General features: G+C 39.8%; 1 protein-coding gene across 1 annotated transcript; it reads left to right on the top strand.

The window, feature by feature from the left end:
- Window positions 1-9,425: 9,425 nt before the first annotated feature.
- On the top strand, window positions 9,426-25,911 carry LOC106917500 (calcium uniporter protein, mitochondrial-like). The gene is made up of 8 exons (XM_014986519.2): window positions 9,426-9,771; window positions 20,100-20,163; window positions 20,555-20,722; window positions 22,036-22,140; window positions 23,279-23,439; window positions 24,232-24,435; window positions 25,184-25,300; window positions 25,377-25,911. The coding sequence occupies exons 1-8, from the start codon at window positions 9,658-9,660 to the stop codon at window positions 25,452-25,454; spliced, it is 1,011 nt and encodes a 336-aa protein (XP_014842005.2). The 5' UTR covers window positions 9,426-9,657; the 3' UTR covers window positions 25,455-25,911.
- Window positions 25,912-26,020: the final 109 nt, after the last annotated feature.

Here is a 26,020-nt window from a genome sequence, read left to right as displayed (position 1 = left end):
AGCAGGCTGCAAAAAGGTGCAAAAACACAAAAAAACCAACAAGTAGCTCCTGTTTCCCACTGCTGTAGCTGCTGTTTTGAGAGAAAGTTTGATTCTCCCTCATCATTAGACGCCCGTATGGGTTCCAACGGGCTCATTTCCATACCGAGCCAATGGGAAGTTGCTGATTAAAAATACAAGACCGCAGCTTTCGCTTCAGAGTTCAAAAACACAAAGCTGAAAGTGAGGAACTGAAGCATTAATCATGTGATCAGTGGGGGATGAGCATGAATCTCAACGATGCGGGGTTACAGCGTCGCCGTTTGATGGCCCTTTCTGGGGACCCCGGAGCTGATTGGGCCCTCAGGGCGCCCTGCAGCGCTGCCCCGTCGCAGGGGCCTGACTGACAGCGCTAATGAAGTCTGCCATCGCTGGGCAAGGGACCACTCAAGAGAAAGCGCCAAACTTCAATCGTCCGCAGAGTTTGAATCTCTCAGCGGCGAGGGGGTGAAGAGAGGGGCCCCCTGGGGAGCCGGCGGCCCCCAGCCTGCCTTTGAATGTTCCTCCGATTACCGCGTGTCAGGGGCGTGTCTGGGTTTGTTTTGGGTGGCACACTAAGGCTACGTTCTTCTGCAGCCCTTTTGCGACCTGAAACTGACATGACAGTCTGAGCAACGTAGAACGTTTTTTTACAATGTGACCCAAACGCTGCAGGATTTAAGGCTTTTTGTGCATTCTTTTTATTTATTTTCTTTTTTTTTTTTGCATTACTGCTTACATTTCCAAATATATGCAACAAACATACACTCACCAACAGAGAAACCAGAAACAAAAAAATCAGAATTAAGGCCTGCAGTGAGAACAAAGCCTACAATTGTAATTTCATCTAAATGCTTTGCTTAGATTACAATGAGCAGTGAGTCTAAACCTGAATAACAAATTAATTTACTTACCAAAACTGAACACACAGATCTGTTCAGCATGTAAAAGTACTCACAGGATCATTTTTACACTCTTACACAACCCTATTTTTAGATCGATTGATTCCATTTGGGTCTCAAGTAAGTAAACCTTTACAAGTCAGAAACCAAAAAGTGCTTTACAAAATACAACACATAAAAACACAAAGAGAGATAAACAGCATGCTTGTGACATAAAACAAAATTAATTAAAAGCTGATCTGGATAAATGTGTCTTCGGCTGGTTTCACACAGTGAATCCAGGCAAACTGCATCTAAAAGCAACCCAAGCGCTTAATAAAACAGTCGATTTTTGGCAATAGGTTGATGTTTTTTGCTGTCTGGAAAATGAGTCATTTCAAAAACTTTAAGATTGTTAAGTCACAAATCAGCAGGCACTGTGCTGTTACCTAGCAACCCAAGTTGAGCTCCAGCACATTTGGTCGGCTGGTTTTACCACGTTATGCACTGTACAATGGCTGCTGGAAAAGATAAGTGTACTACAGTCCTTCCACTGGCTCCCTGAGCTCAGAGAAAAGACTTTAAAACACTGAACGGCTTTGTGCCAGAATTTATTAAAGATCTGCTGTTGTGGTACCAACCTTCTAGATCCCTCAGGTCTTCTGGTTCTGCTCTGCATCCCAAGACCCAAACATGGAGAAGCATCTTTCAGCTTCTATGCACCACAAATCTGGAACAAACGTCCAGAAAACTGCAAAGCAGCAGAAACACTGAGTTCCTTTAAAACAAGGCTAAAACCCACCTGTTAGTTGCCTTTGAACCATAATAACTGGAACATTGATCAACTTATTTGATGATTTTGATGATAGCATTCATCAAATTGTAATGTTTGTTCAATTGTTGACTGTGTGGCGTTTTCTTTATAACTTTGTATTTTTGTGTTTTTATTATGTAAAGCACCTTGAACCGCCTTGCTGCTGAAAAGTGCCACACAAATAAAGTTGATTGATTGAGTAAATGTGGCCTGAAACCTGCTGGAATGCGGCGGTTTTATTATCGAAGTGAAGGAGCTCAGAGTCCTGAGAGGATTTTTCCGGAAGCTGTCCTCTGAACGCTCTCTTTGACGTCACAGTTACAGCTGTTTTCTGAACAAAGCCCCTCTGATGTGTTCCCAACAAACCCATAGAAAGACACCAACTCAGGTAACTTCAGCTTCGTCTTTGTAGTTTGCAGGAAAAAGTTGCAGCTCTCCGGCATCTCTTCTTCCCCACGCAAACAAATCCCGTCTCTGCATGACGGAGGGCTGCTGAAGAGCAGCGCGGCCTCGGCGGACCCTTCCCCACTTTGTTCTATTATTCACCATCTCTGGCTTCAGAACTCCCCGGGATCTCCACGGGGTTACGCGCTCCGTCCTGACGGAAACACTCCTGCGCCACTGAGAGCCTGTTTACTCTCCGGCCCTGCGCGTACAAGCAGTCGCTGTACTTTCAAACGCAAATCAAAAACAGAAACCATTTGTAAATCTTATGTTCACATGGCGCTTTTTGAATCCTCTCCAAAAAAAAAAAAAAAAAAAAAGCCAGCTTGTTTTTAATTATGACATTTGGACAAATGTCAACCAGCTTACAGTATTGTCTATTTTCAACCATCTCTCACAATGCTCATTTGTTCCCACGTAAACAGTTATTTGAAAGATAAAAGCAAACATGTTTATTTTTTATTTGTCTACTTACTTCTCCGTTAGGTCCCCAAAGGCTTTTATGAGCTCTTTGGTAATAAGCAGCAGAGAAGGATTTTGCTTGTGCTTTGATGTACTCTTAGATTAAGTGAAGTCTGGAGCGATGTCTACAAAAATACACGACGCTCTTCCTCTCCGCTGGCCCTTCCTCTGCGCTCCCAAACCGCCATGAAAAGACACTCTGGATGTTTTGTAGTTGCAGGAGACTCGTACGGACTCCGACGAGAACCTCAGATGAAGCGTTCCCCAAAGAAACACAAGCTGGGGAGACTTTTTTTTTTTAGCCTTTCATAAACTTGTTTCTCCCAGCACCCCTCCTCTCCTTGGAAAATGTCTGTTTTCAGAGTTGCTTTGATATATTTGGATGTTGCTCGGCTTAAAAGAGACTCAGCAACAAGTCAAAACTCAAAGGAAAGAAGTTTGAGTCGCAAAAGTCATAAAAGACAGAAAACTTTCTCATTTAGGAATATTAAAATCAAATGTTCGGTGATAACCAGAGGCAACAAATGAAAATCAGACTTTTTATAAGGGATTTATGACCAAACCCTTTTAAAATTCTGCTGGTTTTACAAATCAGGACACAGTTCAGTTCAGTTTGGGTTTTATCTGCTTGTTAATGAAAGGTGGCATGAATAATTCAGCTTGAATTCAGATGAACTGCAGCTTTGAAAGAACCTGAACTGCCGCTGATTTGAGGAGTGATATGATGCTGACCTCTGCTGGCTGCATCAGGATTATTAAACTGCATCTTCATGAACTATTACAACCACTAAAATTTGACAGCGCTCCATTTTTCTTTACATTGTGAAGAAGGAAGTTGCATTAGTGTCTTCTCCGGAGGACTTTTTGCTGTTTCCTTCAATGGTTCTTGGCACAGCGACTCAGCAACTGAAACAGGAACAAATGTTGTAATTTTGGTCCCAAATATACAGCTGACTGTTTACTGAACTATCAGATGTGAAAACAGCCTAAAACATGCAGACTTCAGACTGTCTTAGTTTCTAGATGTTTACAGAAATGCAGCCAGGTAATTTGTCTTCAGTTTCTCTCTAATACAGGGGTGTCCAAAGTCGGTCCTCGAGGGGCGGCATCCTGCATATTTTAGTTCTCTCCCTGGTTTAACGCACCTGCATCAAATGATGAATCGTTATAAGGTCTAAGGAGAACATTGACTTGCTGAGGAGGTTGTTACTACCACTAGGGAGAGAACTAAAACATGCAGGATGCCGGCCCTCCAGGACCGACTTTGGGCACCCCTGTTTTAGACAACTGCACTGTGACTAGAGAATATCTTGGAAAAGTCTAGAATTGTTCCCCATTCATCTAAGAAAAAAATAAGAATTTTTAGGTCCCCCCCACTATTGTTAGAACAATGGTTTAGTCCAAAGTGTAGAAGGAGCAACAGCTGCGCTGCTGAAGGATGCAGTGTGAGGAGCTAGCTGTTAGCTGTGGCTCTGCAGCACCAACAAAAAACCCTCCAGTAAGTAAATACTTAAAGCAAAAGACATGCTACACATTTTATTTACTTTCACTGCTCAATAGGAAGAAACACATTGACAATAAACAGTTCATTATTTCATTACTTTGGCTGAATCAGGATAAACTGACACCTTATGCCTTAGAAATCAAAACGAGCTAAACTGCTACATTGCTTTCATAGACTTAGCTCCTTTTTCTATCGAAGGCAGCCTGTGAGGGTTCTCACAGTAACCAGCCAGAGAGACGCTGAATGGAATTCAAAAATAATCTTAATTTATTACAAAAAAGTTCAAAAATAATCAAACAATGAAGAATTGGGCCCAAAAACTGAGGTCACATTCAGGTCTGTGTGACAGTAGGGTCAGCTGTCACACAGCCAATATTTCAATTATATTTAGCTCTCTAACTCTTACTTTAATAAGAAGAGTTTGAAACTGGAGGGAGCGGCAGAGCATTAGCCGATAGCTCTGTATGGGAGCCGAGAGCAGAGGGGCGACTGCAGCTGGCAGTAAAAGAATAAAGTATTCCTTTATTTCTTACCATCTTCAACGTAGAGCCTTAAAAACCACAAAATAAAATGAATATTTTTCTAGAAAACTCTGGTGCTGACCTTTAAGTTTAAGTTATGATACTTCCCAAATATTCAATTCCTACATATTTATAGGTTTTAACATGAAAAATAAATAAAAGTTTAAAGCAACATAAGTTATAATTTAACACGTCTTGCATTGAGAATCACTGCAATAAATCAATATTTGAGGAATTTTATTAAGTGGAGTTACTTATTAAAACTTGTTTTTAGTCAGAGCCTTAAGTTTTTGTAAAGTTGTAGCAGAGATTAGATCTGTGACTCTGAACCAAACGCATATCTAAGCAACATTTGAATCTTAGTTTGACTTCTATGGGTCTCAGCAGGTTGTCTACTGAGAAAAAAATTTTGTTATTCATTGATACTTACTAGTTATTTTTGATGATGCAGCTTAAACAAAAAAATGTAAATCACATTTTACTGTATGTCGTCTTTCATACAACAACAATAGATTGCGACATTCTGTTCAAAGACGGACAAATCCTAAACACACACACACACACACACACACACACACACATACACCGATACAGACACGTACCCACCACGACTGCCACCCCGTCCGGCTCAATTAACACAGTGCAGTTCCAGGGGTGTGAATTATTTATATCTGAATTATTAATAAATAATAACAAAGGGGCCCAGGAGACGCAGTCTGGTCAATTAGGGGCGAAGTGAGAAGTGAAGGCGAGCGGCGGGGGGTTGAAAGCGGCGATGTGCTGCTGAAATGATCATCATTATCGCGGTCCGTCGCACCGGATCAGCCTCAGCTCCGCGGCCCGGACCGCCTCCATCAGCACTGAAACAGCAGCAAACAGGTTTAACTAGAAAGTGTGCATTTCTTCCGAAAATGCAAGTGTGAATGCTGAATGCTTTTGGTGAAAATGGCAAAGATTTGAAGCCAACTGCTGAAGACTTGCAGAAAGGTAAGAAATATTCCATGCAGTGTGAAAAACCAATGAAAAAGCCAAAATTAGCTAAAAAGCTAACACTAATAATAGCATCTAGGCTACCACTAGCTTTACCCAAGAACAAAGTCTACTGGGCAGTAGCAGAACAAGTCAGCATCGGGCCGGGGGTCGGGGCTAGTGACCGGACCCATTTAATAAAGCTCATGATAATTTAGCTTTACAACAAAGACATGCCCTCAACAGCGGAGCTCACAAGTTTCACCACATCAGAGAGAAAAGTCCATCAGACATGAAGTACGACAAACCAAGAAAACAACAGAAACATCAGGCTACTACTGGCCACTAATGATGAAACAACACAAATTCAAATAAGTTCAGAACCACGGAGAAACCCTAACCCAGGAATTAAATTGACTTGATAAATAAATTTTGAACGCACTACCAGTTGTTCACCACTAGATGGGGCGAATCAGCTGTAATTGATTGTTTCTTTCATTCTGAGAAAATACTTTTTCTAAAAACCTCAGCAATGTTTAGAACCTGAAACACATTATTACTTTATATAAATGATAAAAAGGCTACTGTGAGTTTGTGAACATAATGTTTTAACTTTTTCTATTTATTTGGCTATTTTGTTATTTAAATGTTTTTCTAATCTGGATAAAAAATTTTCCAGCTCTTTTGAGTAAGTCGGCTAAAACGTGTCTTGTCTTTTTTTGTCCTTTTAAATGTGTTTGCTTGAATTCTGCAGCGAGATAAAAACCAGATCTCAGGAAAATCCAACAAAAATCAAAAATGAGCTTCTGCATCCATGTGCTTCATCTGAAATTGCTGCACTTTTTGATGTCTTGCATCAGTTTTAATTGATATACTTGACTGGGAATCGGTCTGTATAATGGTTTGATTTTACCTGTTTTGTAAAGTCCTTTGACATGACAAGGGTGCAAACTAAACTCCAACACACACATAAAATGCAACAAAAAAGATCTGGAAAATAGAAGCAAAAACCTTCAATCAACAAAGCAAATGCTAAAGAAAATCCCACAACCTCAGGAAGTATAAGAAAAATGGAAAATGTTGCAAAAACTGTATAAAACTCTGAAAATTTGGTCTACAAAACCGAAGCCCTCCAGGCCAGTAGGGGGAGTCTGGAGTAGCTAATATTACCTACATAGATATGCTGCTGCTTTATAATGTAAAAGACATAAAATATAACACTGTTTTTCTTTCTTCCTCCATCTTTTTTCTGGACTTTAATGATGTGAGGATCGATACTGAAATATTGATACCTTTAATATCAAAACTTTATGCTTTAAGATCAATTCTCATGTTCAAGTACCAATACTTTCAGTACTTCAGTCATTTCAGATGACGGATTTTAACTAGAGCACATTAGAAAGTGACCAAATTATTGAGGTTTTACCTAAATAAGATTTTTGAAGACGGAAGTAAAAATGCTGCTGCTGCTCAATAAAAACATGCAAATGAGGGAAAGTTTCAAAGATGGCTGCCTTTGTGGCAGTTTGAAAATAATAACGTTCATTATTTTCAAATTAATTTGTTTTTGTGATGTCAATTATACTGCAAGCTTTCATTTTACGGTAGTTCTTAGTAATTACACAAGGATTTATTTCAGTAAGATTATTGCTTCCATTTTCTTTCTTTTCTTACTTTGTAACACCGTTTTCACATTTTGTATGATTGTCTGCTGTTAAAATTAGGATGCTACCTCAGTGTGCTTCAATCTTTGACATGAATAAATTAGAGGGATGTCTTGTGTTTTTCATGAAGCCAATATCTGAATTACACCACTTTGTTTTGTAGATTTATCAGACACATTCGGCGTATCATATTGCCGATAACAGCTTTTCTTCCTTCTTCTTTTTGCCAAACGTTTACAAAGTTTTATTCCACTTGTTGTTTTTGCTACTTTCCTTTTTCTTCTATATTCTGTGATTGCAGTATTTTTTATTTGCAGCATTTTTCTGCAGAAATGTATTTTTATTGTGTTTGTTTGCAGAGCATTTTGATGCATGTCTCCACCTGTATGTGTTGTGAATTAGCCCAACTTAAATGGAAACCATAAAAGATTTTTAAAAACTGTTACAAGTCGATTAATCCCAACTGATGTGCTTAATTATTATGCCTCTTGTGATGTCATCATCCGAAACACACTCAGAACAGGATTAGGTTATTTCAGCTCATGTTTGGGTAAAAACTCTGCATTACAGTGAAAAATCCACTTTTCATTAACCAGTTATGTTTTTATTATTGGTGTAATTTGTGTGAAAATCTTGGTTTCATCTTACTGTGTTTCCTTTAGATATTTGTGTTTCAGCTTGATGCTGATGCAAGCAGACTTGTTTTATACTAAAGTGCTGCTTTCTTAATTAGCTAAAGCACATCTGCCAAGTCATTGCTGAAAAATACTTCCTATAAATCACCTCAATCAGCAGGACTTTAATCTTTTTCCTTCAGCAAGAAAACTAGAAGATAAATCACCTGGAAAGCAACAAGAAAAAGGAGGAAGAAAATTATTTATTAACAGTAAATCTTTTCTTCCTGCCACCTGACAACTTCAGTGCATCCACTGAATTTTCCCACCATTGATTGTCGAGGAAAAGTTGAACAAATGTAATTTTAAATCAGCCATGTTGGTGAGTCTGAGGAGAAGGAATCGTTTTGCTACAGGCGGAGTATTGATCACATCCAGCTGCTGATGCCTGCAGCTCTGGGGACAGCTGCTAAAAACGAACAGCAAATAATTAAATCCACAATGTCTAGCAGAAAGTAAAACCTGGATAATCAAATTAATCCAGAGTATTTCCGACTGTGCAGAAGAATGTGCCTATTAAATTGATTCAGGCTTGTTGCACAGTGCAGATCTGATTAACCAGGCTTCATTTCTCATTAAAGGATTAAATATTAATGGATGGATTAGATTAGACTTCTCCAGATTTACATTTTGTTCAGAGTTGGGAATTATTCCTGAGTGTTCATTTAAAACACCAATGTGTTTTTAAACAAATATAGCAAGTTCATCCTAAATAATTCAGAATATCATTCAGAAATTAAACTGTTTAACTCATACAACCCAAACAAAATATCAAACTCTGTTTCAGTCCAGTTACAGTTGGTGACTTTACATCCATTCCCTCATCAGAAATGTTCCTGCAGTGTTGCTTTGATTCTTTCATGCATGTTTCAGAAATCCTTAATCTCCATGGCAACCATTCAGTTCAAAACGCCTGGGTGGACCTAGCCCCGCCTTTGACATGCAACTCCTCTCCACTCAGCTCCTTCAGACTAGCCAGCAGCAATTAGGAAACAGCTGGTGGAATTGAGCTCATTATAGGAGCTACTGCTCAGATCAACGCTGGTAAAATGTTGTGAAAGGGTTAATAGTGCCATGTTGTGATGAAGGTGGGTTTTTTTTTAAAGAGACAGGGACCCAATTTCAAAGCATTAAATAAGAAGTCAAATTTCTGTATATTCTATTCATTATTATATATTATTTGTATAATTGAAGGTGACATAGTTACTTGACTATGTGCCTGGAAAATACATAATACTGCCCCTTTAATATTTTTCAGTACACAAAAAACGGCTGAATAATCCCAAAATATACATGTGATCACATTAATGTTTTTCATTTATATTTATTTATCAGATGCAATACAGGGATCAATGGGGGCCTTTATGCGTTTCTGTCCTGGACCGCGTTATTTTATTATCCGCCCCTGCTGGAGTGCTGCTTCGTCAAACAATGCTGAGTTTTCAACCCACGGGACGTGACGTGAATGCAGCGGGAGCTCGGATCACCCCGGGCTGGGCTGGGCCTGGCTGCTCCACCCAGACACACTCCGAACCCCGCAGAAAGGAAGCGGAGTTCGGCTGCGGAGCCGCGGATGTTGACGGGAGGAAATGCTGCGGAGCTCCGACCTAACCCGGGATCCACACCAGCAGCTGGCGGCTTAAAGTGAACCGGTGGTGGGCTTGTTGTTGACCATCCGTCGGAATGTTCCGGAGCTGAGGCGGCTGATGAAGATGGCTTCGGTTCGGATGGCCGCTGAAGTTGGGACGGGACTTTGGAGAAGTCTTCAGCGTTTTCAGGGCGGTTTCGCAGCTTTGCGTCCGGTTTCAGTTCTTCACAAGGTAAAAACAAACAAAAAAAACATTGTTGTTCCAATTCCAGCGCAGGTTTAGTGTGTTCTGAAGTAACGTGAAGCGGGTTTGTTGTTCGGATGTTTCCTGGTTTCCTGCTCTAAACTCGGATGTTATGAGATGAACTATTCATACTCCTTCAATGTTTTTATTTTATTTTAGATTTTGTCCTGTTACAACAAACATCGATGTGTTTTAATTACCTTGGATGTAATAACACAAACTGGATAAGTCAGAAGTAGTAGGACAAACAAAGGGTTTAAAAACAAACAAAAACTATCTGAAAAGTGTGGTGTGCAGTTTTTCCAACCACAAGAGCATTCTTAGAAAATAGTAGCTGCTTTTAAATTACAAATGTGCAAAACTTTGTCATGTTTCACAGATGTCAAAGAAACACAATTTTGCGTTTGTGGGTTTCATTAAATAAGAAATCAATAAAATCACAAGTGAATAAGTTTGTTCATCATATAAGAACTAGTTCATGGGATGACTTCCTGTCTTCTTCTTCATGGTTTCTGTCAGTAGTAACATCCGGTTGTTGATCATGTGACTCTTGTGATGAAAAGAAAAAAGCTGCACTTTGGCAGATCTGTCACTGTTTTCTCCTAAGACTTTCTGATAATTTGCTCAAAGTAGTTTGCTGCATTAAACAGTTAAAGAAAAGCATCCACACAGCATGATGCTGCCTCCCCCATGTTCCACTATCAGAATGGTGTGTGCAGGGTGATGTGGAGAATTGATTTACCTAAACTCAGCCAACTATATGTAAACTAAAAAGTTACATTTTGGTGAACTTGCACAAAGAAGGGCTTTATTAGATATTGACTCCTGAAGAGAAAAAGTTTACGCCTTTTTCACTTTGTTTTTAATTTGACAATATTACATATATTCTTTGTTCCACTTCACATTTGCGTTCTAGTTTGTGTTGGTTTATTTAATCAAATCTCAATAAGAGACGTTGAAGTTTGTGGCTGCAACGTGACAAAGTGTGGAAAATACAAACTTAGCCCTGTCTTCTTTGTAATAAACTATTAATTAAAACAATTAATCAATTAATTAAACGATAAATTAAAACAAGCTCAATAATTTCCATTTGCATGATTTATCGTTTCTCTGTTTCTACCACAGACTGGATGATGAAGCCTTCAGTCTGGTGCTTCAGTTTGAACTGGCTTCTTTTTTTGAAGGACAGTTTTGTTTACAGAGACTTTATAATTCATTTTATTTGTTGTTTCTGTTGTTTTGTTTATTTATTTTGGATATTTAAAATGTCTTCCAGTTCCAGTGTTAAATGTTCATTAGAGTTTAAAGTTTATTGATCTTTGAGAATGTGTTTTTGCATTATGCCATGAAAATTGTCTCAAATTAACAACATTGTAGTTAATCGCAGTAACTTCTGGGACAATTTATCATGCAGCTAAATGTGTTACCATCATTTCTCTCTGTACTTCAGGTTTAGGTGTCACTGAACCCAAAAATCTTTACTTTTATCACAGATTTTCTGTCTATGTCGCATCATTAAGTAAACAGTATCATTCATCACGTCCGTCTCCAGCTCTCAATGAAGCGTAGCGAATGACTTTGTGCACCAAACCCTTCAGAGCCGGAGAGTAATGCTGCTGCATATATTACCATCTCAGCACCAAACTGTATGTAGATTTATTTCACCTTTGTTCAGTTTTAATATGTTTTTCTGGGAACGGCAGCAGTCAGCTGAGCTGCAGGATCCTGAAAGCTGCACCACTGAGATAAATGCAATATGGTTTGTCTGTTGAGGGAATATTTATATCAGGTCTGCAGGACTGACAGTCAGGCTGTCATTATGACTCACTGCCTTGTGCAACAATGACTAAGATGAGTTCTGTCCTCAGATTGGTTCTTGCACAAAACTGGAAGTGCTCTCAACCTGGGAGGCTGGATATGAATTTATCTGCTGAAGCCTGGAGATTTTCCTGATCACAAATGGACTGAATTATTATTGTAATGAGAAGGGAAGCTACATTAAACAGCAGGTTGCTGGAAAAACCATTTATTAGACCAGGAGACGTCCTGAGCGATCAGATTTCAGAGTCTACACAACACAAGACCGAGTTTTATGACACGACTAAAGGCGAGCTGCACAGATCCGACATCAGCCAACCTGGGAGCCGATCACTGAGAGATAGAGGAAAGGTCAAAGGTCACTGGAGGGAAGGAGACTTTATGAATCCCTGCCTCAAGCTAGAAGAGACTATTATTTTAAAGCAGAGATGCAACGATCTCTCCTGAAGTTTGGTCCATTCAGATTATTGTTTCTGAAGACGATAAAGCAAAGAGTGAAGGCATAACGTAATTCTGCCAATAAATGCACCAAAGTTCTCCTTCTGAACATTTGTCAGATCTTATTAAACTACAAAGAAGTATGGAAAACTAGATTTTTCAGTATTTGACGTGTCAAATTTTAATATCGTCCCAGTTCTGATCTGACTAGATTGGTGCATTTCTAGTTTAAAGGTGTGCAAACTTGTGTAACCAGGTCCTGCTCCCTTTGTAATTTGCATAGTTTTCCGCAAACAGAATAGTTTGTTTTGTTGTTGTATTATACAGGATAAATGTCACATTATATCAGTTTACATTTTTTTCTTCATGCTTTAAAAGCGTAACTTGAACTTCTGAGTTTGCTCTTTGTAATTTCACACCTTTGCCCTTTCATGCTCCTGAACTCCTGATTTCTTATTTATAAAAAAATCAACACGTACAATATAAAAAATCTTTACATATTTTAGCACAATGGCGTTAAATTTCCGACATTTAAACATTTTCCTTATTTGTCTCCGTATTTCAACAAATTTTTGCATAAGAAAACATAAAATAATATTTCAGGGTTTCCATTACAAATATGTGCAAAATGTTGTTGATATTCCGCTAATGTTGCTAATCTTGCTGATGTTTCACACACGCAAATATCACACATGAATATGTTTGTTTATGCCAAGTCATTTTAAAAAATGCTGACATCATCCTCCTACCTCTTCCTGTTGTCGTCTTCTTCGTGGTTTTCGCCAGTAGTAACATCTTGTTCTTGATCACGTGACTCGTATGATGTGAATAAAGTGTTTCCATTGTAGTTTTATGAAATACACTAATTTTGATACAAATGGTCATGTTTGCATTAAGCAAATTTATTTTTGTAATTCCAATTTGCACAATTTTATGGTGACTCGAAGCGCAGATTTCTGCATCCAAGGTGCAAAATGTAGCGTTGTCGTAGATCCTTCCTCCAGCAGCTGTTAGATAACCTTCACTACTCCCAACAAACTCTATAATTATTTACATCCCTGCTGATATTTTTGGTCTATTCACTTCCAGTCTGTTTTTTATGCACATGTTCACACACAGATCTTGTATTTTATTTTTCCTTTTGAATTAATTTACTTGCACATTTCTTTTAATCTGAGTATGATATTTGTAATAGCAGCTGTAAATTTGCCCTTACTATATCATCTCTTGTTCTTATTTTTCAGTTTTTATATTTTTTTAACATTTTGCTGGCAAGCCTGAATTTCCCCTGTTAAAGGACATTTCTTTTCTATGTAGGAGCAGAAACTGGAAGAGATGGAAAGGAGGGAGACATTTGTGAAGGGACTTTTACTGGCTGCTGACAAGAAATGTCACAGTTGGCAATTTTAAAAAATACATTTCTGTGCCAGTTGACCTTCAGCCATATTAGACGGTCCATGTCAGCAAATTTCTGTCCACTCACCAGAGAAATGTTCAGCTCTGAATCTCTGAGGCTGCTGCTGAGGAGAAATAAGTTATCTGGTAATTTATTGAAATGATGAAGTTAACTTCCATCTCTGCAGCCAGACTTTGTTCTCCAGGCTTTCTGAGGAAGCCCTGAAGCTGTTTAACCGATGGTTTATAGATTAGTGAATATAAAGTTTTAAAGTTTGACTCTGGCTGTTGAGGTTTGTGGCACACCCAGTGTTTCCTGTGTGGCTGTTTGATAAGAGCTGTCAGTAAAACCCTGTTTGGATGAAGTCAGAACCAGGATTATGATGTTTCACTGACCCACACTGGTTTCACAAATTCACAAATATAATTTTCAACCATTGTTTATATCTGGATTTACGGCGTCTGGCTTCTTGTGGTGCAGAATTATGATGCGTGTCTGACATAAAAGTCGGATAAAATGCAACATGATCATTCAGACTGCAGACACTTTGAAAATGATCAGATATAATTTAGTTCCACATGTAGAAGAGGCACAAACCCCAAAATGTGTGGGGTGAAAAGATCGGATTTGGATCCATGTGAACGCAGCTTTACAATGTTTTCACACCTTGTACTCTGGTAGCTCGGTTTGATTTTGGACCAAAGCTTCAGCATTTGTTACATTTTCAGCTGCTGTCATTCTCTTTCGCTTCACTGAGTCAAACCAACCAAACAATTTGAGAAACCTGTTCCCCTCCTCGCCTGTGGGGGCGCTGCACTAAGAACCACTGAAAGACACGACACAAAAACCTCTGAAGACACTGAAGCGCAACTTCCTTCTTCACAAAATGTAAACAAAAATGAAGTGGCATCAGATTTGAGCGGTTGTAGGATTTCTTTTTTGTTTTAGTCAAAGATCAGGCCATTTCTCCGGCTAGCGCTAGGCTAGCGCCTTTGTTTTAGTTGTATTTATCCAGAATGCCCTGCACTATAATCCACTTCCTGCTTTTGGAGCGGTCTCCAGTCTGCTTGTCGTTCACATATGCACTCAAACCGAACCAGAGTTCACTTTAACTGAATCGATGTAGGTTTGTAGGCGGACCAGAGTTCAATTAGCTTTCACACCTCCACAAACAAACCGGATTTTTTAGTCAAACAGTCTGGAGTCGGATCGAAGCGGACTGGAGTCGGATCGAAGCGGACTGGAGTCGGATCAAAGCGGATTGGAGTCGGACTGAAGCGAACTGGAGTCGGATCGAAGCGGACTGGAGTCGGATCGAAGCGGACTGGAGTCGGACCGAAGCGGACTGGAGTCGGATCGAAGCGGATCGAAGTGGACTGGAGTCGGACCAAAGTGGACTGGAGTCGGACCGAAGCGGACTGGAGTCGGACCGAAGCGGACTGGAGTCGGACCGAAGCGAACTGGAGTCGGATCGAAGCGGATTGGAGTCGGACTGAAGCGAACTGGAGTCGGATCGAAGTGGACTGGAGTCGGATGGAGTCGGATCGAAGCGGACTGGAGTCGGACCGAAGCGGACTGGAGTCGGACCGAAGCGGACTGGAGTCGGACCGAAGCGAACTGGAGTCGGATCGAAGCGGATTGGAGTCGGACTGAAGCGAACTGGAGTCGGATCGAAGCGGACTGGAGTCGGATCGAAGCGGACTGGAGTCGGATCGAAGCGGACTGGAGTCGGACCGAAGCGGACTGGAGTCGGACTGAAGCGGACTGGAGTCGGATCGAAGCGGACTGGAGTCGGACTGAAGCGGACTGGAGTCGGATCGAAGCGGACTGGAGTCGGACTGAAGCGGACTGGAGTCGGATCGAAGCGGACTGGAGTCGGACTGAAGCGGACTGGAGTCGGATCGAAGCGGACTGAACGGGGCTGGTGTGATCGGTGCAGCTTTAGTTCTTGGTTCTCCTGCCTTGTAACCGTATCGCTCCTGCAGCCACATTCTGCACGCTGCATCCTGCTCTGATCGTTTTTATAACTGAATTGGGTCATTAAACTGGAAAGAGAAGGAGAAAAAAATGACCAAAAGCAAATAACTGTCATGATGGGGCGATAATGGCTGCTCTCAATCACATCGCTGACAGGAGCTAAGTTGGTTTCTCCTCCTGGCAGATTATTGCTTCACTCCAGTCTTCAGTCTGTAATAACTCAACATTTCTCTCTCTGCTTGCCGTCGTGTGAGTTATTTTTCTGCTATTAGCTCCAGTCGAGCCGGTGTGTCCTCGCTGTGACGGTACGAAGCCTGTGGCTCCAAATGGGGGCAGATTCCTTCAGGACGTCTCCAAGCAGCTGATCACAATTACACTGCAAAAAAGTATTTTTTATTTTTGTTCTAGTTTCTAGTGCAAAAGTCTTAGTTTACTTGAATTGTTTTTTATTCTTAAGCAGTTATGAGGCACAGCGGTGAAACATTAAGCTGCTGCTGCACCATTACAATCTCAAAACAGCAATATTGTCATTTATCGCAATAATTTCTGGGACAATTTATCGTCCAGCTACATTTGTTTTCCTGTCAGGTCTCTGCCTACAACCCCCAGAATGCTGTGCAGTTCTGGATCGGAGCTCAGTGAAATTATTCAATATCCTATCAGATGTATTGTCTGCATATATTATTATTGACTTAAAACAAGCCCTTATTTCTTTCTGAAATAGGAGTAAGTTAGTTTTGTCTTATTTCAAGTGTACTAAGATATTTTCACTGGGGAGATTTTTTGTGTTTTTGCAGTACACTGTGGTAGGAAGTCGTGTCCCGCCTGTGGAGGGAGATTATCTCTGCCCCTCCCCTCTCTCCTCCTTTCCTGGTGGTGTTGCATACAGATGACTGGCTGTTGGGGTAAACATGCCATCAGCGGAGTGCTGCGTGAAGCAGCAGCTGGGAGAAATCATTTTATAATGAGGGGCAGATGTTGCTCCGCCATGTTTGTGGAAGTCAGTCACCTGCGTTGGTTTTCCCTGTTTGGCTGTTTGCATGTTCCTGATGACTGGGCTTGTTCAGGCTCTGCAGTCAGGAAGCCGGAGTGTGTTTGAATGTGGAGTGTCATGCAATGCAGGGGTGTGTCTCTGTCAGAGAACAGCCTGAGGGAAACTTTGTTCTGTGTGGAAAAAAACAGGGAAAATGTCCCGCGCTGTAGCTCCGCCCACCGAGCGCCTCACAGGTGCAGGAATGTAAAACAGCAGCTGAGCAATTAATATTTAAAAAATAAAGTTTCAGATTGTAAAGAGCAGCTCACCAAACAGGTTTAATATGACATATCTGGAACAGTTACAGTTTTTAATTTAGATAGATAGATAGATAGATAGATAGATAGATAGATAGATAGATAGATAGATAGATAGATAGATAGATAGATAGATAGATAGATAGATAGATAGATAGATAGATAAGCAAATAGCTAGGTAGTTATCTGACTAGTTATTTTTCTAGCTAGATGGGTAGCTATATAACTAGCTTACTAGCTAGATAAAAAGCTAGTTATCTTGCTAGCTTGCAATTAACTAGTCAGATAACTAACTTTCTAGCTAGATAAAAAGCTTGTTAGAAAGCTAGTTTCATAGATAAGCTACACGCTTATCTAGAATAGACAAGCAAATATATAGTCAGATCATGGTAGTTATCTAGATATCTAGCTAAGTAAATAGACAGATGTCTAGCTAGATATCTAACAATGTGGAGATATAATTTTTTTTCCCATTTACTTCAAGTGCAGCAGAGCCATCTTCTTTCCAGACTTAATGACAAATGTTTCAGATAATTTGGGATTCCTACATAGACATTGTTTCGTTCATAAATCAGCCCACACACAGAGCAATCTTTACCTGTTCGCACCTGAGAAGATTTATTAACCTGAAGAAAAGGATTTCCCAGCTTGTGTTTTCATTCCCACATTTGACCCTCGCTGGCCTCCGTAGTTATTGGCCCAGCAAAGGGGACCAAACAAATCACCAGGGCTGGACACCAATAAGCTTTAGCATTCAGAAACACAATTCCTCTTAAAGGAGAGTTACTGCTCATTTTTAAACGACCTGCTCCACAAGGTCTTCTGGTGTTGCTACCAGAAGAACCTGTGATTAGAGCGCAGTGCGTCGGAACCGCCGGTAATGCTAGAAAACCAGAAGCATAGCCGTGGAAGTGTGCTGCTATTCATCACCCGGCTCTCATGATTATCTGTCACAACAGCCACCGTCTGTAGATTTACAATGGGCTTGGTAATATGTGCACACAGCGTATGCACAGAGCCTGCAGGCAGGCGGGCTTTGAATTGGCTCTGAATCGTGATAAATCACAAACACAAAGTGCTTCACATTGAAGAAGTCAGAAAGCCTCACAGACCTTTGATGATTAGTTTCAGATCTGGGGTTTTCTTGTTAACTGGAAACCAAGAATCTCAGGCAGAATCATGTTTTCTGGTGTTTCTACAAACTGTGATTGCATGAAATCTGCATACTAGGGTGGGAGAATAAGGGTTTGTTTTTCTGGGAGACAAATTGTAATGTCTAATATCTCTGTCTGCATTAATGGACAGCAGGGTCATTTATTTCTACAGCAGTCTCTCTGTCCTTTCTCACTGCTCTGACTCAAACAGTCCAAAGCCTTTGAGCAACCTGCATTCAAACCGAAACCAGAGTTAATTTCAACCAGACCCAGACCGAAGTTTGTAGGCAGACCAGTTTGCTTCTTTGGTCCACATTTAGGAAGTAGACGTGAGCTCAACAGCAACAATATTTATAATTTTTAATTTGTTATTCAGGTTATTCAGCCATCAGACTGGAGCAAAGTGCTGTTATTGTTTCAGGTAACCCTGATCATTCATGGAACTTCTTTAGAAATGTGGACTGTAAATGCTAACTTAGCATTGTGGGCATCTGTGCTGCTGCTACATGGTTAGCATTGAGATGTTATTTCAGGCTAGAGTGGCTTTGCTAACAGGCTAACTCCTTTTAGCATAACTTGAACACACAGTCTTTTCCAGCGTCACACCAGATCGTTTTTTTGAAGCAGAAATTAACATCCGGTGGGCCAAGAGTAGCAGCTTTGTCATCGATCGCTGTTAACGAATGTCACCTGTGCATCATATTTACAGTTGTACCAGAAACGCAGAAATAGAAAAGTTCCTGTTCAAGACCTTTGTGTGTAAAATAAAAAAAGAAAAACATTGATTAATTGCGTTTAAAATGTACATAATTAATTAATCCAAATTTTAAAAACTTAAATTTTAACTCCTGACTGCCGTTTTCTGGTTCCAACACCAGATGTTTCTAAACCAAAGCTTCTCTCTCTCGCTCTTGCTCTCTCACTCTCTCACACACACACACAAACACACACACACACTCCGTCTCCGTCTCCTCACCAGTGGAGTGGAAAGGGCAGCACACCCCGCCTCTGCTCAGTCCCTTTGCTTCAAGCTTTGCTTCACAGACGGCTCCATTGGTCGTCTCTAATGATGTATCGATTGAGCAGAGAGAGAGCCAGGATATCAGGTGAAGAACAAATCCAGAGGAACTATATTAGTGTTGAATTCATGTAGTTTTTTAAAATAATTTAAGGCGTAATATCATGACTATTATCAGAAAGTGATGGTAGTTTAACAGTGTTTAAATACTGTGTTGGTTTGCTGACATAAATTCACACATTTTGGGTGGATCCAGATGTTTGAGTCGGGTCAAACGGAGAGCAGAAGTGGATGGATCTGAACTGACAGGGCAACGCTGAGTGAATACCAAGCGCAGGATGAAGAGGCTACAATCTCTGTCTGCGTGCTCCTTATCGATGCTCTGATCATTATCAGCGGCGTAGGAAACTCCTGAGGGTCCGCTCTCACTGAGCCACAGTCTGGCATCCATCAGAACCCACAGAGGACCTGAAATGAATTAACAGGAAGGCGATGAGTGAGTCAGGCAGTCTGCACCAACACCTGGTCCGATTCCTGCGGCAGGAGAACCAGAATCCGGAGCTGAATATCAGAGATTCCAGGAGGGAAACGCTGAGGGAGAACTGGCAGAAGCAGCTTGTTGGCGCTGACCTTCTGTTTGCTCTTCATCAGTTTACCGAAGGAAGGCCGTTTGGTTACACCAAGAACAAACTCCCGCCTTCATTAAAGGGGCAGTGTCATGAAAAATCAACTTCAATGAGCTTTACATCATGTTATAGAAAACATTCCTGGAGTGATGCCTTGTTTGAGAAATCCTTTAATCTCCATGGCAACCATTCAGCTGAGCAAAACGCCTGGGTGGACTTAGCCCCACCTTCGACTCGCTGCTCCTCCCCACTCAGCTCCTTCAGACTAGCCAGCAACGATTAGCGAACACCTGGTGGAACTGCAACTCAGAGCAACGCTGGTAAAATCGTGCTAAAGGGATAACAGAGGATCCATGTTGGGATGACTTCCTGAAGGCGGAGCTTCAGAGAGAGCAGGAGTTTTAAAGAGACAGAGACCCAATTTAATTGTGTTAAAATAGGAAGTAAAGTCTCTTTTCAGAAATATTTGATACATATAATATTTTTATAACAACTGAAAGTAACATACAGTAGTTACTTGATTGTGCTATAAAATTAAACCATGTGCCTGGAAAACATATAATACTGTCCCTTTAACCTTCCCATTTGTTTCCGTTTAGGTTCATCCACGACGTCCGTCACTGCGAAACTGTCCAGCTTTCTTCTGCAGTGCTCCCTCTAGTGGTAAAACTGTCTCACTGCATGCACATGATTATTATTACAGTGGCTTGCTAGCGGCATTGATCAAACCACAAACTGCAGAGTGTTTTATTGGGATCTGCGTGAAGCAGCTAAAGACACCGTTATACCGACAGGCTTTAACTAGGCTGCTACCTCTCATCTCAGTTTTTATATTCATGGATGAAGAGCAGAGAGAGAAGAACGAAGTTCAAACATCTCTTCCATCTCTCATGATGGCCAAAGATCATGCAGTTTCACACCGCTTTGTGTTAATATTTAACATAAATTAACAGTAAAATTCACTGAAGGCGAAACATGAGACGGTTCCCTGCAGTTTGTGGATTTCTAGCTCCTGATGTGAACTTAATTATTATTTCCTCTCTCTCTGCTGCAGACTTGTCTCTGAAGCACAAACATGGCCGCCTGGTTCTGGAGGTGCCGTTGCCGTCCAGGAACGAGAAGTGTCTGTTCTTCCTGCGGCCCATGCTGATGACGGTGGGAGACCTGATCGCCGATCTGAAGAGAGAGGACTCCGGAGCCGCGGCCTCCCTTCTCTCTGCAGGTGAGACGAGGTCCGAGCCCGCCCAGCGTCGGTCCGGACTGCCACACCGGGTTTAGACCAGCAGCAGCACGGACCAGTTGGACAGGACCAGTTTTGGATTCAAGGAGAAATTCCTCAGATGTCAGAAGAAAGAACAGGAAGTTCTGCGTTTCAGCTCTTCACGCTACAAAAAAACACAAAATCTTACCAAGTATTTTTAGTCTGGTTTCTGGGCTGGGCAATAAATCAGTAAAAAATTTTTGACATATTATCTATCACAATAAATAATTTCACTGAACTGTGATCCAGAAATGCACAGCATTCTGGGAGATGTAGGCAGAGGAAAGCGTTAGCCGCTCAACCTCTCACCGCTAAGCTAGCTTGATGGAATCAACGCACTCACTCACTCTTTGGTTACCTAGCAACTCACTCAATCTTCGGTTGCCTAGCAACAACCTGCTGGGTAACTGCCTCACCAGCAGTTTAACGTTTCATTAACGTTAAACTGCTTAAAAATACAAAACAATGTTGATAAAACTGGATAAAACGGGAAATATCAGCACCAGTTTGGCTGTATTCCAGACATTAAAAACAAAAACTAATCAATAATTATTGATATCGACTGATATGAAGCGTTTATGTTGTGATACGTTCTTCAGCCATAATCTCCAAACCCTGGTGCAAATATCTTAGTTCACTTGAAATAAAACAAACCTAACTTATAAGAAACTTTTAAGCAACATATAGGAGCTTGTTCTATGTCAATAAGTTATTTAATACTGATAAAAACTACAAGTTTATTTAATTTATAGCAAGATATTTCCCCGTGCTACTAATGAAATAATCTACCAGTGGAGCTAAACCTTTGTATCAATATTAAGGAATTATTAATTTAAAATAAGCTCATATATCTTGCTAAAAAGCTACATTTCAGAAAACTAACTTACTAGTAACTTTCAGCTCAATATAGAAGTGTGTTAATAATTATTTTAGTTTTGATTAAAAGTACTAGATCCATCCAATTCACTTAAAACAGTCGGCCAGTCACACATCAAAAAGAATTAGTACTTTTTGATCAATATTAAGGAATTTTTTATTTAAAACAAGCACTTTCATTTTTCTGTAAAGTTACTTTTAAGTTAGTTATTTGAAGTGCACAAAAACTAGAAACTAGACTAAAAATACTTGGTAAGATTTTGTGTTTTTTCAGTGAAGTAGTATTTTGAGGCTCAGCAGTTTAACAAAGTTAAAAAATTTTCTGGAGCAGCAGAAAGTATCGTTGAGCGGTTCAGGATTTGTTTTCAGAGTTTAAATCTGAGTCGTTGCTCTTCCAGACGGCCAACGTGTTGCCAACACGACGCTGTTGGACGCCCTGCTAGAGACGGACTTCCAGCTCGTCATCAACAATCAAGTTTACAATGTCAGCGCACCTGAGAAAGGTAACGACACTTCGTCTATGGCAGGCAGACTTAACATATAATTCACTCCAGATATCAAAAAGATCATTTTGACTCGACACAACTACATTTTGACCACCGTGAATGGTAAATTGAGATATTCTAATTGAAGATATCTTACATCTTACCGTTCCTTTTCAGAAATCTCAAAAAACGTCACCAGATTAATCATTTAAAAGCCATAATTACAATTAAAGAAACCTCGAGCGCAATTATGTCTCATCGAGATTACATATATATCTGAATTAAAACTGAGCTGTCCAAATATTTGCCTGCAGAATTTTGGGTTTCCTGCAGAAAATGACAAAATGTAGAAAAAGCTACAGAGAACGCAAGAAATTTGGAGATTGCTTCAGAAATCTGCTAATAATTTCCCATTTATTCACTTTTTTAGTGAATAAATAGGAAATTACTTATTTCCTATTTATTTGCACTTGAAATGCACTTACAATGCAGTTAAAATTTAAGAACAAAAAGAACAAGTGTGCAACACTGAAAATGGAGCATTTTAAAAATATTTTCTTTAATTTTTATTTTTTTGTTTGAAATTTACATAAATCTGTGATGTTTTGACAGGACAGAATACTAATTCAGGATTTTATTAATATCTTTCTGACTAGTCATCAGAATGTTAACACAAGAAATATTAAATAGAAAAACTAATTCATGTGGAGATTTCTTAAAAGGAATTCTAGTTAAGTTCAAAACTAGATATTTAGTTTTGATAAGTCGTTATTTGCTTTCAAGATATCTGCAACTAAATATGCACAAGTCAAACTAGGTCTCATATCTAAAAATATATTTAATTAGAATTCTGACAACAGTTGGAACAAAAATTAGTTATCTTAAATTTACTTTAGGACTAGTCATAATTTAATTATTGATATTTAAAATATCAACAATTCAGACAAAGTGAATTTAAACCTACATGCAACTTAATGGTAAATAGACATAATTTATGCAAGTCAGATTGTAATTAGAGATTTATTAACTAATTATTAACTAGTCATGAGCCAGTGTCAGATATCTGGAATATGAGAGTGGTCAAAGTGATTTTATGTTAAAACGGCTTGCCATACATGTGTGACTCCATGTTATAAATGGTTCATTGTGGTTGCAGTGATCACCTCCAGTGAGCATGCCAGGGACATGGAGGACATGAAGCACGTGGTGCATCTCCTGCACGCAGCGCTGCACCTGCCTGAGCATCACCTGCTGCAGGAGCGCCAGCTGCTGGAGAGGATGGACAACATCAAGCAGGAGCTGTCGCCTCTGGAGCAGGTAGCACCTGAGCGCTGGGTGGGCTGGTCAGACCGGGCTCCAGGTGTCTACGAAAAGCATCAGCATCCCTCTGAAAACAGTCGCTAAAACTCTTCCGATATCTGAGTTTTAGTATCGGCAGACATTGATCCAATGCAGAAAAACATCGCTGACGTGACTTAAAATGTTTCTTTTTTTAAACGCAGACATAAATACACTGAATTACAAATTTATTTAACAACTCTGCACCAATGCAGCTCACTTAACTCACAAATAGCTTCACAAACTTGGTCAAACGTATACAAACTATTTTAATTTGTTCAGCCTATTTAAAATAGGCATTTATACTCCTAATTATAACTGATAAAAACAAGGTTGATCAACATGTAAAAATAAACTTTCTTAATTATTGATTAGTTTTTAAATATCTGAAATTTTGCCAGACTGGTGTCGAAACCTTCCCTGTTTTATCCAGTTTTCTCTCCGCCGCGCTGCTTTTTATTTGTCAGCAGTAATGAGGTGTAGCAGAAAAACCTTAAGCAGGTTGTTGCTAGGCAACCAAAGTCTGAGAAGATAGGTAATCTCATAACTAGTAGCATTTTAATTATGGATCGGGAACATTATCACCGATACCCGATTTAGAATTTTTTCAATATTGGAACTGATGCAGATATAATCGGATCGGTTCATTTCTCATAAAAATAGATTACAATACTCCTAATTTAATTTCTATAACAGCACAGGCAGGATTTGTGAGCAGACTGAAGGTAATTTATTTACATTTACCGTTTCTTGTTGTGCGGTTTCTTCCAGATGAAGGCGGAGCTGAGCCGGACGGCGGAGTTTCACACCTCCAGGGCTCTCTGGACCGGCATGGCGCTGCTGTCTGTGCAGGGCGGCGCCCTGGGCTGGCTCACCTGGTGGGTGTATTCATGGGACGTCATGGAGCCCGTCACGTACTTCATCACCTACGCCACCAGCATGGCCGCCTTCGCCTACTACATCCTCACCAAGCAGGCAAGACTCACAGATTTGATGCTTCAGGAGTTTGATGTTTATGTTTGGAAATAAACTGGATTTCTTTCACACTTAAATTGTAAAGCCCAGCAGGAAAACAAATAATTATTTCTGTTATGTTGCCCAACAATTAGTTTTAGTCAGAGGTGGGAAAACCTCTGCTAAATTTTCATTTAGTGCTTTAGTGTTTTTGCTAATTTACTTACGTTTAGCGTACTTTGCTTCCCCTAAATTAATTTGTCCAGATATGTTATAAACTACTAATTTATTTGGTTGTTTTGTAAAGTATTGGTTGAATAAATTTAGACGTTTGTTTTAAAGTTTTGATTATCAACTGTTAAGGATTCTACCAGCTAGCTAGAAGTAGCTAGCTGTATATAGTCGTGGTCTTATTTTGAAGGGGCGAATCTGTACCCAGAATGCATCGCTGTAGATCGTAGTTGTACCTGCACATGTTGTCTAATCACGAATTTGACCCTGTTGAGGTCAAATTCTTGTTCTCTAGTCTTTGCTGTTTTGAGGAGTGCCTAAGAGGAATAAATTCAGTTTTTTCAAGCATTTTGTGATTTTATGCTACAACAATAAAATATGTCTGCATAAACTTAGTAAAAACTGATTTTTCTTAGTTGTTTTATTTAATTTTCAGTCATTATGTTTGTATTTTAGTAAAAAGACTAATTTCTGTGGAAGATTCTCCAGAATTGAGCTGATCTGAACTGAATCATTTGGGGGTTTTTTTCTCCATCAGGATTACGTTTATCCAGACGCGAAGGACCGACAGTTTCTACGTTACTTTTATAAAGGCGCCAAGAAGAAGCAGTTCAACGTGGAAAAATACAACAAACTGAAGGATGAACTCGAACAAGTGACTCAGTTATTTTACTTAGACTTTTTATTTCTGAATTTAAGAACCACAGTTAAATGTTGCGATGTGTTTTCAGGTGGAAGAGGACTTGAGACGTCTGAAATATCCAAACCAGCTTCAGCTGCCGCTGGAACAGATCCAGGCGAAGCCGTGAAAGACTGGAAGGACTGAGACTCAGAGACAAATGTTTGTTTTATGCTGATAATGCCATATTTTTACCTTAAAACATATAAATCTGCATTCTTAATGTTAATGCCATATTGTACCCCCAACAAATTCACAAACATTGATAATTAAAGTTTGCATTTGAAACATTTTTTGTTGTCTGTCAGGTTGTGTATTTTTATGTTCTTGTCAGCATTTTTAATAAGATGGATAAACATGGAGATATGTCATCATCTGTGTTTTTAATATTTATGTTGCTAAGGAATGTTTGGAGCAAGGGTGTTACAGTTAACTAAAACTAAACAACAAAATAAAGAAATGGAAGGAAATATTTTCATTAACTGAAATAAATAAAAACAGTTATAAATGGGGAAAAACTGTAACTGGAACTATATTGTGCATTTGTAAAACTCTGAAATTATATAAATAAATATCCTTTCTTCTGGTGTTTGTTTATTAATCCTTTGAAATTGTGTGAAATGGATTTTTTTGTCCCAACACAAGCAGTTTACGCCAGCTGTCGGCAAATTACGGCGCTCCATACGCCCCCTGGTG

Source organism: Poecilia mexicana, unplaced genomic scaffold (assembly GCF_051168715.1).
Source record: "Poecilia mexicana isolate PSO_F unplaced genomic scaffold, ASM5116871v1 scaffold_1, whole genome shotgun sequence".
Taxonomy (NCBI): Eukaryota; Metazoa; Chordata; class Actinopteri; order Cyprinodontiformes; family Poeciliidae; genus Poecilia; species Poecilia mexicana.
The sequence above is the reverse complement of the archived record's forward strand: the minus strand, read 5'-3'. Positions and strand labels throughout refer to the sequence as shown.

Coding starts and splice junctions, on each gene's coding strand:
- LOC106917500 (XM_014986519.2), top strand. CDS start 9,658: ATGAAGATGGCTTCGGTTCGGATGGCCGCTGAAGTTGGGACGGGACTT. Junction 22,141..23,278: donor TGTCAGCGCACCTGAGAAAG/GTAACGACACTT, acceptor TTGTGGTTGCAG/TGATCACCTCCAGTGAGCAT. Junction 23,440..24,231: donor AGCTGTCGCCTCTGGAGCAG/GTAGCACCTGAG, acceptor GGTTTCTTCCAG/ATGAAGGCGGAGCTGAGCCG.